This window comes from Pelophylax lessonae, assembly GCF_965119305.1.
Source record: "Pelophylax lessonae genome assembly, chromosome: 1".
In the NCBI taxonomy this organism is placed as follows: Eukaryota; Metazoa; Chordata; class Amphibia; order Anura; family Ranidae; genus Pelophylax; species Pelophylax lessonae.
The window spans coordinates 861237027-861253637 of NC_138768.1; the positions used below are offsets into that span (position 1 = coordinate 861237027).

Below are 16611 nucleotides of genomic sequence, written 5' to 3' on the forward strand. Positions count from 1 at the left end.
CACACAGAGCATGTATTATATTTTATCCATTGTTTTCTTGAGTGATCCATTTTTGGTCCTGGAAAAAATTGTATTTAATTTGGATGTCTTATGTATTGTTGTATTTACTGTGTGTCTTATCCCTGTATCCATTAATGCTACAGTGTTGTCTTATACTATATTATCCATGTTATTAAATAAAGAGTATTTCCATGTCCAACTGTCCTCAATCAAAGTCCCACAAATCCTTCTTGCTTTTATACATATATACAAAGGGACGGAGGCTTTTGGACAACTGGGGCAAACCATACATACTACTTTCCTTCCGCAAACCGTTCACTCTGTCTCCGGTGTCTGTCCGCTAGGCCTCCGGCCTATCCTTCTCTGCGCTCCACAGCAGCTCTTTCCCTCCTCACAGCGCGCTGTCCTCGAGGCAAGAGAGCGAATATTGGTCCCGCCCCCTTTATAAAGACACTCCCAACTGCCCCTTCAAGTCCCACTGCTCCCTGGGAGAGGAGTTTAATTACACAGGCAATCCATGGTCCTTACTCCTCACAGAACTACATCTCCCGTAATTCAACAAGTTAGTATTTTGTAGAACTTTAATAACAGAACGAACAGTCTGAACAACTCCAGTCTTTCATCCAGGCTACATCCTCCCCCACTTGAACATCTTTGGTCCCCAAAGATAATGAAATCTTAGGAAAAAGAGTTACTCCATGGCAAGAGTCTTAATCAACAATCTAATGCAGCATTTATAGCAATTGAGAACTGGCTAATAAAAGCACTGTCTAGCAACTTAATATACAAGTCATCTGACAAATTTTGGTCACTCTCGCAAAAGGCCAACAAAAGATCAGTGGCCAACCTGATAGTGTCAGTGGGTGGAATAGAATCTTCTTCATTAGAGTTTTCAACAAGGGAGGCAACTGTTGACACAGGTCGTTGTGCTGTTGTAATCGGTTCTTCAGAACTTTCTCCCAATGTACTATAAGTCAGTCTCTTAGGAGGATGTATCTCCCGTCGCAGTCTAGATGATATTCCACTGTCACAATCAGAGGGATTCTCTGTCACTTGTAAATCATGGCTTATTTGTGATCCTTGAGTGTCTTCAGAAAGGCTCACTCTGTCCAAGAGTTAGGCACCTCCAAACTTTGACTCCCGATCGGAACCTCCATTTATTTAACTGGGGAAGAACTTCGATTTCCACCAACAGGTTCTTCTTCCCCCAGAGGAGGGGAATCAACAGAAGTATCTCCATTGAGTGGCTGACTTTCAGGAATCACTACTGTTTCCTCTTCTAAGGGTTCCAATCCCACTTCAGTTGCAGGTATACTGGGTCCCTGACTGGATTTCTGTTCAGGAAGAGGGGAAGAAAGGCCAATCAGTGACCGGTGGAGAAAGCTCACAGGAAGATCTTCCACAGAGTTCATTCGATAGACGACCCCATTCTTCAACTTCATCCTCTCCCAGTCCCGATGGACTACTCCATCAGGATTTTGGGGTTATTTGTCTTCAAGGCCCTCTGTACTACTGCTCCCAGAGGATCTTCTCCTTGAGCTCTTCTCACATCCTCTTTAGACAACTGAGGAAGCTCTTCACTCCTTGCTTGAGTTAGGTCACAATAGCATCGGGGCACCTCTGAAGGAGAAACCCCTGCTACATTAGCTCCCATGGCTCCTTTCAGATGATAATCTATCCCTTGGCTTGGCTGTGGTTAGTAGATTAGGTAAGTCAATGGGTTATTGTCAGTCTTGACCACAAAGTATGCTCCGTAGAGATAGTCTCTGAACTTGTCTACCACAGCCCACTTGAGAGCCAGAAATTTCAGTTTGTGGATGGGGTAATTCTTCTCCGATGGGGACAAACTGCGACTAATGTAAGCAATGGGGCACAGCTTCCCTTCAGCTTCTTGATACAACACTCCCCCCAGATCATCTCTACTTGCATCTACATGTAACTCATACAGCTTCGCTGGGTCTGCATAGGCCAAGACAGGAGCCTTGGTGAGATTATCCTTCAGATTCCAGAAGGCCTGTTCACATTTAGTATTCCACTGAGCTTGAATAGACTGTTTGGACCCTCTAGGTCCTTTCTTGGACATCTCAACCATCTGGGGGGGCAAACCCTCTTCCTCGGTTTCTTTCTTCAGCAACTCATTCAAGATTCTGGCTATCTGTGAGAAATTCTTCACAAACCTTCTGTAATAGGAGCAGAATCCCAAAAAGGATCTCAATTCAGTCACGTTAGTAGGCCTTGGCCAAGTGGTGACAGCTTCCAATTTCTTCGGGTCAGTGGACACTCCAGCTGCAGACACCACATGACCCAGGTAAGTAACAGACGTCTGATAAAACTGACATTTTTCAAGGGATACCTTCAAACCTTCCTCATAGAGTCTTTAGAATACCTTCTCCAGTCGGGCCTCATGTTCTTCTAAAGTCTTCCCAAAGACAATAATGTCGTCCAAATACACAAGAACTTCAATCAGATGCATGTCTCCCACAGTGTTCTCCATGAGCAGCTGAAAGGTTGCAGGAGCTCCGGCCAGCCCTTGTGGATGCGGTTGAACTCGAAGAACCCCAATGGGCTGATGAAGGCAGTCTTTTCTCGATCATCTGGGTGCATTGGTATTTGATAGTACCCACTCTTCAGGTCTAGTACATTAAACCACTTAGCCCCAGACAGGCACTGCAGAGCATCTTCTATCCGAGGGGTGGTGTACTGATCAGGAATTGTTCTGCGATTCAGGGTGCGATAGTCAATACACATCCTGATAGTCCCATTCTTCTTGCGGACCACTACTGAAGCATAAGGGCTGCGAGACTCCCGTATGACACCTGATCTCTTCAACTCAGCTAATTGTTCCCGAAGATCCTCCAGGTCACTCAGTGGTATCCTCCGAGCTCTTTCTCTAAAAGGTTTATCTTCACTGAGGCGGATTCGATGATGGGCACTCTTAGCACAACCCACATCATAATCGTTCTTAGAGAACAGCTACTCCCATCGGGACAATTGTGTCTTCACCTGCTCCCCCCACTTGAAGGGGACATCCGGGTTTCAAGGAGAAGTATCTTCTGACCTTCTCATCTTGTTCCCTTCTTCTTTCAACTCTGACGGAGTTAACGGGGAGGCAGCACTCGCATGCCCCAACACCATCCCAGGCTTCAGATGGACAGGCTGGGTCGTGACATTCCGGACACTTACAGGAATCTTCCCACCGTTCTTCCGGAGGACCTTGGTTGGGACCACTTCAGGGACCAACTCAATCCCACTGTCTTCTCCTAGCAGGTCCCCTTCCACCATCACAAAGGGGCCTGGCTGGTCCCAGGACAGCTTCACAACAGCCTTCTTGCAGGTCCTCTCTCCAGGCTGTAACACCCGTTCTCTGGTGTCCAACCTCCAAAGCTTCCCCACTTCCTCAACAGGGGTCTTCTGTTCCTGCAATACCCGTTGGAATGCTTGCCTCAACCCAGGGTGCACCTCTTCCTCCGATGAACCTTTAACTGCTAAGGGAGTAAGCATTCTTCGGACCAAGTCTGTGTTGGTTCCAATAATCAGAGAGTTCTACTTGGCACCCGGGGGTCGTGGGCACTCCACGCCTAGGGTGTCGAACACCTCCACCTTTGCCCCTACCACGGGCTGGAAAGATATCTTCACGGGAATGTACCCGTCATAAGGGAATTTTTTTAGGGCCAAAATCCCAGATTTCTAATTCCTCTAACTTGCACAGATGGATATGCTTCAAATGCTTCCGTTAGAAATCTCGATAGAGTAATGTTACTTGACACGCACCTGTGTCTAACAAGGCCTTAGTATAGATGCCCTCCACTTGGAGCGGCACCACAGGGGATGGCCCCATTAAGTTCCTGGGCACAGCCTCTTTGGTGGACTGAAATAACTTCAGACGGGCCTTGGCATTGGGGTCTCTCACCCTCCAAGGGTTCAGTGTCTTGAGGAAGTTCTATAGTCTGTACCTTAACCGACTTGGTTCTTGGAGTTCTCCACATCCTCTCTTGAACTGGAGTGGAGGTACCAAACCCCCATGTCTCTCTGTCAAACTCAGGTGGTCCCCACAAAGGTACGGAGGCATTGGGGAGGGATGGGGAAGCAAACCCCGCCCCGCAGTGACTGTGACCATTATCATGACTGCTGGAGCTCAGGCTTCCAAAGGGACTCTCAATTGGCTCCTTCACTGAGGTCCCCTGAAGTTTTCCTCCTTGTTGGATAAGAATTTCTGTAATGCATTCAATAACTCTTCCATTGCTTCAGGGCTGAGGCCCCGTCTTGGGCACTGGGCCCTGAAGTGTCCCATCTCTCCACAGGTAAAACATCCCCTTTCTCAGGGGGGAAGAAGATTAGACCCCTTGAAAGTTCTCCGTGTCTCAGGGACCTTCCCCTGGGCCTCCATGACTTGCATGAGGGTCTGGCACATTTGGGTCTGTGCTTGAGCTACCTGGGGCATCAAATCTGCAGAGGGTGAACCTTCCTCTGATTTCTTCTCCACAGCATCTTCCTGGTGAATCACCTCCAATTCTGCTTCACCCTCATCTTCCGAGAGGCTATTTTCCACTCTCACTAGCCGAGCGGTAGCTCTCTCCCTTCTTCCTTCATTGTTTAACGGCTCCTTTACCCCATGGCTCTTTTCTTCCAGCAGGACTTCTTCCTCCTTTACCTCCCGCATAAGTTCAGGATAGGTGGGGGGTGTCCTTCACTCCTTTCAACACCAACTTCTGGACAATGGGATGATTGGGCTGAGCCTCTTGTAACACCCGGTCTAAATCGTACCCGATCAGCCTCTTTAGGGTCAATGCCATTTCTCAAAAGAATCTGGTGCAGCATCTGACAGTTTCTCCCCTCTCTGTTGATGGGAATGGTTGAATTTTTACAACAGGTCAGTAGTCTTCTCCACCCGCCCAAACACATTGAAGAGGGCTTCCAAATAATCGTCGGCCGTGCAGTTCTTATTTCCCATCCACAGATTCCGAATTACTTCAGCCGCAGTGCCTCTCAGGCTCTCATTCAGCCTCTGTCTCGTCACTGATTCAGCCACGCTCCACTCGTTCACTGCCTGAGTGGCCTGGCTCATCCAGCTCTCAAAGTCCTCTTCTCCTGTAGGGGTGGGTAACTGCCCAGAGAAGAAACGCAGCTTGCAGTAATTTTGCCCAGCCCCACTTGCTCCATTTAGGACTAGACTGTCCACCAACCTACTCACATCGGCGTAGACTGAGGCAGGGGTATGACTGCTTTGTCCCCCTCCTTACTCATGGGGCTAGGTCCTGGATGGGGGCTGGCTGGAGGGGAGGGGGATTTTCCTTCCCGGTTCTTCCTTAAGGTAAAGAACACCTTAACCGGAACCTTCTCATCCAGCATCACTTCTTCAGTCTGAAATACTTCGGGCACATCTTCCCTCCATTCGACAAGTGCTTGAACCGTGTAAAAGGCCATAATCAGCCGAACACAAAAATCTAGAGAAAAACTAGGGGTTTCAAGGCTGATTGGGAGAAGGAAGACCAGAGAACCAACACCTTTAACCACTTAACCCCCGGAAGATTTTACCCCCTTCCTGACCAGGGCCTATTTTGCGATTCGGCACTGCGTGACTTTAACGGACAATTGTGTGGCCGTGCGACGCTGTACCTAAACGAATTTGACGTCCTTTTTTTCCCACAAACAGAGCTTTCTTTTGGTGGTATTTGATCACCTGTGCGATTTTTTGACCATGCGCTATAAACAAAAAAAGAGCGTCAATTTTGCAAAAATAACAATATTTTTCAAATTTTTTTTATATGAAATTCCCCCCCAAAAAAAGTAAAAATCTAAATTTTTTTAACATTTTGGGCCAATTTTTTTTTTTTACCATATGTTTGGTAAAAAAAAAAATCAAAAAAAAAAATCGCAAAAAGCGTATTTTGATTGGTTTGCGCAACAGTTATTGCGTTTACTAACAAAGGGAAAGATTTCTATCATTTTTGTTGTTTTCTTTTTTAACGCGTAATGGTGGCGATCTGCGATTTTTTTTGCGGGACTGCGACATTGCGGCGTAAAGATCGGACCCTTGACTGACTTTTTTGACACTTTTGGGGTTACCAGTGACATTTCTACAGTAATCAGTGCTATACATATGCACTGTTACTGTAAAATTACACTGGCATTGAAGGGGTTAACTTTTTTTTGCGAGGGAGGGGTTATGTGTGTCCCTAGGGGCATGTTTCTAACTGTGATTGGCTGTGGCTAGTTGTGTAAGAACAGTGATCAACGGTCCTACATAGTAGAACCGTATGATCACCATTTTTACACAGGGGAGAATGACAGGCGGCTTGTTTACATTAACCGCCTGCCTTTCTCCTGGTGTCACGGACGATCGCGAGTGCCCGGCGGACATCGGGTCCGCAGGGCACATGCGCGGGGGGTCCGTGACCGAGCGGGAGCGCGCATTCGGAGGCACGCGCTTGCTTCCCAGAGCCTCACAGGCTAGCGACGTAGACCTACGTCGCTTTGCCTGTGAGGGGCTGACTGCCGCAGTAAATCTACTGACGGCAGTCAGCAAGTGGTTAAAAGTTATTTCATTTATTGATAAATCTTAAAAGAAGGTTTTATACACAATGAGGGATGTGCAACAAAACACATAACAGTATCCCTCATATATTAACCAACACGTTAAAAATAACAGCACAGAAATATATCCCTATAGAGGGAGCAATACATGCTTCAAGCTGATGTTGATGCAAGAAGTCTTGATGATATTCAGTTTGTGGGTGCAATGAGCCAACGCGTTTCGCATCAGGCTTCGTCAGGGCCAGAGAGATCGGGCAATACCGATATTTATCAATAAATGAAATAACTTTTAAAGGTGTTGGTTCTCTGGTCTTCCTTCTCCCAATCAGCCTTGAAACCCCTACTTTTTCTCTAGATTTTTGTGTTCTGCATATCCTGGGGCATGGGCTAACCATCACAGTTGAGTTTGGCCATAATCAGCCTGAGCATCCAGGATGTAGACTGCTTGATCTGGGGCTAAGGCCCGCACCCACCGTCTAATTTCGGCTTCTGTGCATTCGCTCCCAGTTACTTCCAAGACCGCACTTCGGTCCAATCTGGCTCCTTGGAACCGTGCCCAAGACCGGGCAAGAGATAGATTCATAGCTTCTCCCATGACTGGTCCCTGGGGAAGGACATTCAGGGCTGAAGAGGCACAGAGGATCCCAGACGAGCCCCCAAATGTAGCCCTGCCCCCTGGGGAGTGGCTAAGTGTACACACATCCTCCTCACTTCTGTTGCCCTGAGTGTTGTCCAACCCACTTGACACTATAGGTTCTGTCATTGTAAATGATAAGAAACTACCAGAGTTTGCAGTAAATAATCAAGTTTACTTATCCTTAACTTGCGTTTAGTAAAATGCACAAACAGTTTCAATAAAATAGTCAACACAGGAACATTAATAATAGGGAAAATCCTGAATCCTCAATCTGGAACTGGAAAAGATTCAGCACCCAGGATCAAAAAGACAATCCTAACATACAGTATATATTGATATATAATGGAGGATTAATATATTGAAAATCTGGAGATACACTACTTCTCAAGTGTAATGCAAGAGTTACCACAAATCAATGCTTTATAGTAACAAAGAGTAACTCCAACTATTACTATCTCAGTGACTCTAATATCCTGATACCTAAGCTGTCTATCAGAGTGCACTCTGTATCCGATAGGGGGCCCCCTTTACATTAGATTGCAAGAGTCTCCTGAATGACCAAGGCCTTGCTAGTCTTTGCCGGCAAAGGTGTCCTCAGCCAATCCAGAGAAAGTATTTGTAATCCACAGTAAAAGGTAATTAATTAACTGTAATTCACCATAGGAATAACCATTAACTGTAATCCAACAGGAAAGGGGAAGAAAGGTTTCTGTACTCCACAGTTGGTAGCCAATCTAGAACTGGAAAGGAGGGGCAAGGCCTTCTGACCCGCCACGCAATATTCAATGTGGAAGTGTCCTATGGCGACTGTTACAACTAATGTGGCCTTCTGCTAGAACTGCTCTGCAGACCTGCCTGGCTCAGTCTACTAGTACAGTAAATAGTTTAAATCGGATCTCTCTCCCCTAGTGTGATGAACTCTGTGCTTCACAGTCCACACCAGCAGTGTCCCGCTCTCCTCAGCAACACTCACGGCCTCTCCAGGGTGACCCTCCGCTCGGTCGACCACCGAGATCCTTCCGCACACCGTTCACTCTGTCTCCGGTGTCTGTCCGATAGGCCTCCGGCCTATCCTTCTCTGCGCTTCCGCAGCAGCTCTTTCCCTCCTCACAGCGCGCTGTCCTCAAGGCAAGAGAGCGAATCTTGGTCCCGCCCCCTTTATAAAGACACTTCCAACTGCCCCTGCGAGTCCCACTGCTCCCTGGGAGAAGAGTTAAATTACACAGGCAATCCATGGTCCTTACTCCTCCCAGAACTTTTTGTAAAACTTTAATAACAGAACGAACAGTCTGAACAACTCCAGCCTTGCAACCAGACTACATAAATAATATTAAAAAGGGGGAGGTTTCTCATGATGTTTCCAAGCATTTCAAATATTTCCATGATAGGGATCCTAGCACCCTTAAAGAGGAAGTAAACCCTCCTCTGAAACTTTTATCTATAGGTAAGCCTATGATAAGGCTTACCTATAGGTACTGTAAATATCTCCTAAACATGTACCGTTTAGGAGATATTTACCTTACATGCAGCCAGTGACATCACTGGCGCATGCGCTCTGAAGGAACGGCCGCTGGTGCCGTTCCTTCAGAGCCCCGTGCGGTGACCGTCGGCTCCCGCGCGCGGGAGTGACGTCACCACAGCTCCGGCCAATCAGATGGCCGGATGCCGCGATCCCGGAAGACGGGCGACTGAACCTGTCGCCCATCATACAGCTAAGCGGGCGGCATGGCGGGGGCTCGTTCTAAGGTATTTCATAATGAGCTAGTATGCGATGCATACTAGCTCATTATGTGTTTCTCTTTCAGGTTAAAAAAAAAAAAAAAAATTATGGGTTTACAACCTCTTTAAATTTTGAGGTGTTAAAAAAGTAGTGAATCACTGGAGAGGGGGAATTTCATTAGAGCCCTTAGCAAACGTGAATCCGTATGAATTTATGAAACCAAGGTTTTGACTCCCAAGGATTAAACATTGAGGTTGACATTAACTGTTTTATAGTGAGATAAATATGAACTGGCCTTTTATGTATATGCTTTTATCTGATTCGTTCTATGTTTGTTTATTTATTTAATTTTTTATTTTTTTATATATATATATACATTTTTTTTTGGCCCAGGTCTATGTTTATAATTGTGATAGATGAATTTTGATTAATTAGATTTGTTAGGATTTATTTACATTGTAATTCATTTTAATATAATATTGTAACTGGATATATTGTTTTGTTTATGGACCAAATCCTAAATACGGGGCTGGCAGCTGAGTTAGAGTCGAGTCCGTAATGCATAATTTTTTGATTTGATACGCTTTTTATTATAGGTGTCCCCATACAATTTTAGCCTTGGCAGCCGTCCAGAAATGTACCTTTCGGGGACATACAGGAGGCGTGTCCAGGAGCTATTAGTCAGATAAGAATGGCCGTCCCGTCAGTTAACTCCACCCCTACTGAAGAAGTCGATCTTGTAGTACGTATGACATAATGCGTATAGGGGGTGGAGATCTCCAGTCAGATGGGACTCGCAGCCAGCTCCAGCTATCGATACATGAGGAAAAGCTTTATGTACCGATATGGTGAGTGGATTATTGTTATTTTACAAATAAATAGATTTTATGCAGAGAGCACTAGATTTCTCCCTCTTTTTTAAGTACTTATGAATGTGGTGATAGCCATATGAGTGGAGACTAGCCCTATATTCTAAAGTGGCTCAAAGGAAGGATTATAGATACGGTGGTGTGGCTCATTATATCCCCTCAGGGGAACAGCTGATGAGACCTTGTGGTGAGAGGCCATCCATATGTGGTGAAGGAAGCACAAGCACCTTATAAGCACCTTTAGCTGCCAGGTTTTGCACTATTAGATATGAAGAAATATTTTTGAATTTCTGATGCACTTTATATGGACATTTATTAATTAGTGCACTTTATGAGTGATTTGTTCACACTATTTTTGCACAAATTTTGCAGCATGTTGTGCAGATCTTGTACATGTTTTTTTGTAAATGAGTGTCCTGCTTATATGTATGTATAGCGCTGTACTATTGGATAGATATATCTTCGCCATGATGTGTCATGTTTAACTTCCAGTGACCAATATGAGAGAGTGAGAGCGATTAACACCAAATTTAACACACCTGCTCCCCTTTCACACCTGAGACCTTGTAACACTAACGAGCCACATGACATCGGGGAGGGAAAATGGCTAATTGGGCCCAATTTGGACATTTTTACTTAGGGATGTATTCACTTTTGTTGCCAGTGGTTTAGACATTAATGACTGTGTGTTGAGTTATTTTGAGGGGACAGCAAATTTACACTGTTATACAAGCTGTACACTCACTACTTTACATTGTAGCAGAGTGTAATTTCTTCAATGTTGTCACATGAAAAGATAGAATAAAATATTTACAAAAATGTGAGGGGTGTACTCACTTTTGTGAGATACTGTACACGTAATGCAGATATACTGTATATTTTTTGTATTGCTCGACATACACTTTAAACATGACATTGTAACTGGAAAATAAATACCTCCATGTTCTATCCCATAAGTATCACTGCAATTCATTATAGCTGAATCGAATAACGCCGGTGGTGCTAAAATATAACAGAAAGGAAACTAAAATTAGTATTTTTTTTTTTTTGCACTTTGACCTTCAATATCTGACAGATTTCCCTACTTTTTCCCTATATACCGGATACATTTCCCAATGTCACATGACCTGGAGACTGGACAGCTATTGACCTTTCTAGAGGCCCCCAAATCATTCCTTTCTGACCACCATATGGCAATTCTAAAATTCGGTGTGGAATGTGGTTAAATGCCTAGTCTAATCCCAGGATCTCCAAGAGCGTCTATTCCTATGGGATAACTCTTTATTGGAACAACGTCATACAATTCCTGGTAATAGGTAGTGTAAATCTCTCGCGCTATCACAAGAATAAAACATAGCCCAAACATAGCTGGCAGACACCAATATAGCAAAACCCAAGCTAATGAATGTAAGAACATTATCAGTCGTACACCCCACATTATCAGTCATACACCCCACATTATTAGTCATACAATTCCTGATATTGCCTGATGACGATTCCATCACATTGTAACCCTCTCGGATGTTTATTAGGAGGGAACAATGTACTCATTTACTCACCACTACAATAAAAAATGAACTGCTTCACAGTTTCTTCTATACATTTTTACAACTATGCTATGGTTTGGAGACACAGTTTTCAGACCATGATATGCGCATCTATAGCTCTTCAAAAATGGTAGTTTTGAAACAAGGAGGTCCCAAGGGGTTGCTCTTCACTCTTTTTCCCACCTATTGCATACCAAGTTGGGTAAAAAACCACTAGCTGATAAGACTAAATGGCAAATGTTAATGCCAATTATGTCTACAAAGAAATGCGATGGTATTTTCTCTTCTATGAGGGGTTAGCTCGGTAGCGAGAGAGGGGGACCCCTTGGGGGGGTTCGTTACACAGAGAGATAGCCGAGGAGTAGTTGAAAACAACAGTCTATGGTTTATTCTTGCAATTTTCTTCAAACAAGTGCAAGCATCAAAAACAGCATAATTCAAAACACAAAATAAATCCTGGCCACTGTGGGCGTCTACCTTCACACACAGGAATCTTCCTAGGGAGTCTGTCCCAACCTACTGCTGGGTAGACACTGCTGGTCATACAGAAGACAATCAATAGTCCATTTTTCTTTTCACACAGAAAAAGTTCATCACCTCACCTTCAGAAGTCTTTCATCTGACTGCTCTCCTCAGCTCACACAGCCTCAGGAGGCAGCAATCAGGAGTCATCCTCTGGATAACTTATAGAGGGCTTAACTGCCTCATCCTAATTAGCTGAAGCCTTTTCAACGTCCTTACACCTTTCTGGCTACCTCTGCAGCCGACACCCTATAGTAATTGGTGAAGTTTCTAAACAAGGTGGAAATGTATCTCCTGTCTGTGACAACACCCACAGATTTACCTGACTTCCTGTCACATATCCCCCCCCTTGTTTCAACCCTAGGGTTGGGACACAGGTTGCCAGGCACGCATGTGCCAGGCACTGCTCTTGACTATCACTGATAAGCCTCCTAGTATCTTCCCAAGTAATGTTCAGTCCATTCAATTTTTTGTCTGCTTCAGCTGCCAGAGATAAATCCTTCTGAGCAATCTGCTTTGCTTTGTCCATCAGCCACTGTCTTTCATGCTGATATGACTTAATTTTCTCCTCCAGTTCATTAACAAATGTTAACCTTTGTTGAAATGTTTGTAGGGTTGGCTCTTTCTTTAAGTCTGTTAGCTTGTCTATATACACTTGTTTTGGCTGATCCTCTCCATCTTCATATAGCCAATTCTCTGTATCTTCACGCTTCAGGATGAAACTGTTTCTGTCATCTTCATTGACAAATTTCTCATAAATGCCACACAGCTTGTCCCTCATCTCATATACATATTCTTCAAATGCATTTTTGGCATAAGTTTGCTCCTTCTCAAGTTTGTCCTGCATAACCATCTTTCCCTCATTTTCCAAAAACAAGTTCAACGTATCCCGTCCTATCCGCCATGGAGGATAGTAATCAATAGGCAACTCAAATTTGCTAGTCTTAACTTTAATGTCTTCAACAGTCTTGAGCCGCCTCTTTCTGCAATCAATAAATGGTTTCCACAAAGTTTCAAGAACCTCTGCTTCACTTAGCTTTGTTCCAAGTAATGTCTGTACTTTTTCTAGTGGATCTGTTTTGTCTTGATCCATGCTGACTGCTCCCACTACTGTTTCTTTTAAGGTTTGCAGGACTCCAAGAGAGTCCGCATGTATTTTTAAGAAGTCTCCTAATTTGGACAGGGATTCTTGACGTCTTTCTGTGACTTGAGTTGCTTCTTCATACAGCTGTACACAATCATTGACTCTTTGTTGTAAAAGGGAATGATCTTCTTTCTTGAGCTTGGCTTGCTCTAAGATGCTGCGCAGAGGGCCTTCAATTCGCGACAACAGGCTGTCACACATTTCTTCAAAGTGACCCCTGTTCATTTTTCCAGAGACATCAATATCATTCATAAAACATTCAATATTTAGAGGCAGATCTGAAGCATTTGCTCTCATCAACTTCTTGAGCTTTTCGCACTCCTGAGCAAGTCGCAGTAAAGGCCTAATATTTGATTTGATATCCAGTTTATATTTCTTGCCAAATTCTTCACAGAAGTAGCCAACCAGAAGATCATCAAATTTCCTTCCACCAACATATGGGTCAAAGGCAGTAGCTAGTACTTTAAGTTTTCCTTCGTTAAATGCACACACAGAGACTTGATATGCAGAATGTCCCAGGTCCATAAAAACCACAATCCTTGGCTTTTCTTCGGGTGCTGGTAGATCTTGTTTACAGATTCCATATACAAGTGCCACTGCAGTATCTTCATTAATTAGCCATAGACAGTTGAGCCCAGTGATCTGTGTGGTATCCATTACAGACCTCTTCTCTGCATCAGTGAAGAAGCATGGAACTGCACCAACACAGTCTACTACAGGATTCTTCAATGCACTTTCTGCTATTGCATTACTTTTCCCTTGTAGCTCCTTTAGTATTTCCTTGATTTGGTTGAATTGCATATCTGCTGAAATATTTGACCGTTCAAGGTCACCTAGTTCCTTTTCTTTATCTGAACTCCACATGGAATGCATCTCAAAGTCACAATCAAACTTCTGCCACCTGTCTTTCACCAGTTCCATTTTGGTAATATTCTCGGAAAGGCACTTATTAATCTGCTTCACGTTTTCATCAACCGCCTTCGTTTTCTCCATTAGGTGGTGTTTGCTTTTTTCTCCAAGCTTTATATCACTTGACTTCTTCACCAGAATTTCAGCCTGAACTGAGAGATCATCACTTTTCTTACACAGCTCCTTTGCTTGCTGAAGTTCTAATGATACATTTTCCAGTGCTTGAAGTTTTTGAAGGAACTGTTTAATCCAGAGGGATGATTCAAGCAACATGTCATCAAATTTCTGATGCTCACTCAGGACAGACCCCAAAACACCGATCCTTTTAGAAACTGCATCCGGCAAACTATCCCATCTTTGGGACAGATCCTCTGTTGCCTGTAATTCCTCTCCAAGTTCTTCCAACTGAATCTTCATCTCTTCCACTTGCTGTTCTAAGGCTCGCTTAGACTTTTCTAGCTCATGAACGCTTTTCCCAACATCATTCTTGGAACTGGCCAAATCTTCCATCTCTGTACGCAGCGGTTTGTTAACTCTTTCTAGTTCAGCTTTAAGCACTAGAGCTTCCTCCAAGGAGCGAGCCAAGAACAGGGCTTTGGTCTCTTTCTCACCGGCCTCTACTTCTGCACGGTCACGTTCTTCTGCATATTTTGCAGAAACAGTCTTCTCCTCACCAAGCATCTGATCAAACTTCTTTTGCTTCTTCTCCAGGTTGGACACAATCTGACGCTGGTGATCAAGATCCACACTAAGTTCATCCAGTTCCTGCTGAAGTCTTGTCTTTGTCTTCTCCAGGTTGTCATAAGCAGCTGCCTTTTCCTCATAGCGTTGATTAGCAGCTTCAAGGTTTTTCTGCAGTTTCTTTTTCACCTCTTCAACATTTTCTAACGAACCAACACTTTCTTCAATTCGCTTTTCCATATCCGCTATCTGAGCTTGCTGAGTGTTGAGACTTGCTTCGATAGGTTTTTCTTTGCTTCCTCCTCCTCTTCTAATTGTTCCAGGAAGTCATCTTTCTCATCTTCCATTTGTTTGAGTTTTGTGCTACAGCTCAGTTTTTGACGTGTCTCTTCTTGTAAGAGTTCCTGAGTGTCTTGCAGCTGTGATTCCAAGGTAGAAAAATCTTTGGCAAATTTGCTAGATTTTCTGTCTGCTTGAGAAAGCATACTTGTGACATTGTCCAACTCAACCTGCAGTCGGTTTGCCTTCTCTAACAGCTCAGCACGAAATCGGTCACCTTCTGATACTTTGACTTGCAATTCCTGAAGCTGTGCCTCTACTTTTTTTCTCTTGTGTTCAGAGTCTACTTTGCCCTGCATAAGAGCCTTCACCTCATTGGCTAGTTCATTACGCTCACTTTCAACACTTTACTTGTTTGGCCTTTTCCAAGTTTCCTTTTTCCCATTTTGTCTGTTCCCACTGTTCAGAAAGCTCTTCAACAGCTTGTGCATGCTTCTGTCTGAGCTCCTGCATTTGGCTTTCATGAAGCCGAGCTTCCTCTTACAAATTTTTCTTCAAGTGTGATGCCTTCTTGCACTCTACACAATCTCCAACAGTGCTTAAAATCTTCTCATTCCAAAAAGTCGGTATGTTACTGGCCTGACTCCCAGCCTCGGTCTGCTGTCTCTGTTACAGTTTCTCGATGGCCTCCATTTGCTGCTGGTGTCTCTGTTTCCAGCCTGCAATGTTCTCTTGGTGAGCCTGTTGTTGAGCTGCAATGCTCTCTCGGTGAGCTTCAATGCTCTCTAGATGAGCCTGTTGTTGAGCTGCAAAGCTCTGCTGAAAATACGCATTTGCCTGCTGTTGTTTTGCATTTGCTATAACCATTTGTTTCAGCATCTCTTCCATTTTGGGTTTACTTTCCATCGGAGAACACTGCATCTCCATAACTGGTCCATTTGCACCAGTGTTGCTAGGGACAACAGCCTTTCTCCTCAGCAGACTCTGTTCAGGCATGTATGGGGCTCGTTCAGGCGGTAACATCCCCTCCAGCCATAGAATTCGGTCTCTCATCTCAGCCATCTTTGCTTCTTTCAGGAGCTTTGACCGCCCCATCTTCAGTCACTCCACAATAATATTTTCAAAGTCCAGCAAAAAAATTGAGAGCACTGTCTCTTTAAAGCAAGTAGCTTTTCTCTCTCTTGCAGGATCTCCTCTCCTGCACACACAGATTGTGCAGTCTCATGCACCAGACAAAGTTCATAGAACAGATGAATTTACTTCTTTGCAGGGATCTCCACTTCTGCCCGCATCCTCCACCATATGTGAGGGGTTAGCTCGGTAGCGAGAGAGGGTGACCCCTTGGGGGGGTTCGTTACACAGAGAGATAGCCAAGGAGTAGTTGAAAACAACAGTCTATGATTTATTCTTGCAATTTTCTTCAAACAAGTGCAAGCATCAAAAACAGCATAATTCAAAACACAAAATAAATCCTGGCCACTGTGGGCATCTAACTTCACACACAGGAACCTACCTAGGGAGTCTGTCCCAACCTACTGCTGGGCAGACACTGCTGGTCATACAGCAGACAATCAATAGTCCATTTTTCTTTTCACACAGAAAAAGTCCATCACCTCACCTTCAGAAGTCTTTCATCTGACTGCTCTCCTCAGCTCACACAGCCTCAGGAGGCAGCAATCAGGAGTCATCCTCTGGATAACTTATAGAGGGCTTAATTGCCTCATCCTAATTAGCTTTTAACGTCCTTACACCTTTCTGGCTACCTCTGC

At 44.3% G+C, this 16611-nt stretch overlaps 1 protein-coding gene across 1 annotated transcript in view; it reads right to left on the reverse strand.

Annotated features, from left to right (window-relative positions):
- The window catches only part of LOC309550064 (uncharacterized protein), a 206288-nt gene that overhangs the window by 44656 nt on the left and 145021 nt on the right, over positions 1 to 16611 (reverse strand). Inside the window, exons 16-19 of the mRNA XM_082250530.1 lie at positions 5241 to 5402; positions 3184 to 3515; positions 2483 to 2934; positions 1781 to 2180 (exon numbers count right to left, since the gene is read on the reverse strand). Coding sequence (XP_082106656.1) covers positions 1781 to 2180; positions 2483 to 2934; positions 3184 to 3515; positions 5241 to 5402 — 1346 coding nt within the window. The remainder of the gene's footprint in view (positions 1 to 1780; positions 2181 to 2482; positions 2935 to 3183; positions 3516 to 5240; positions 5403 to 16611) is intronic.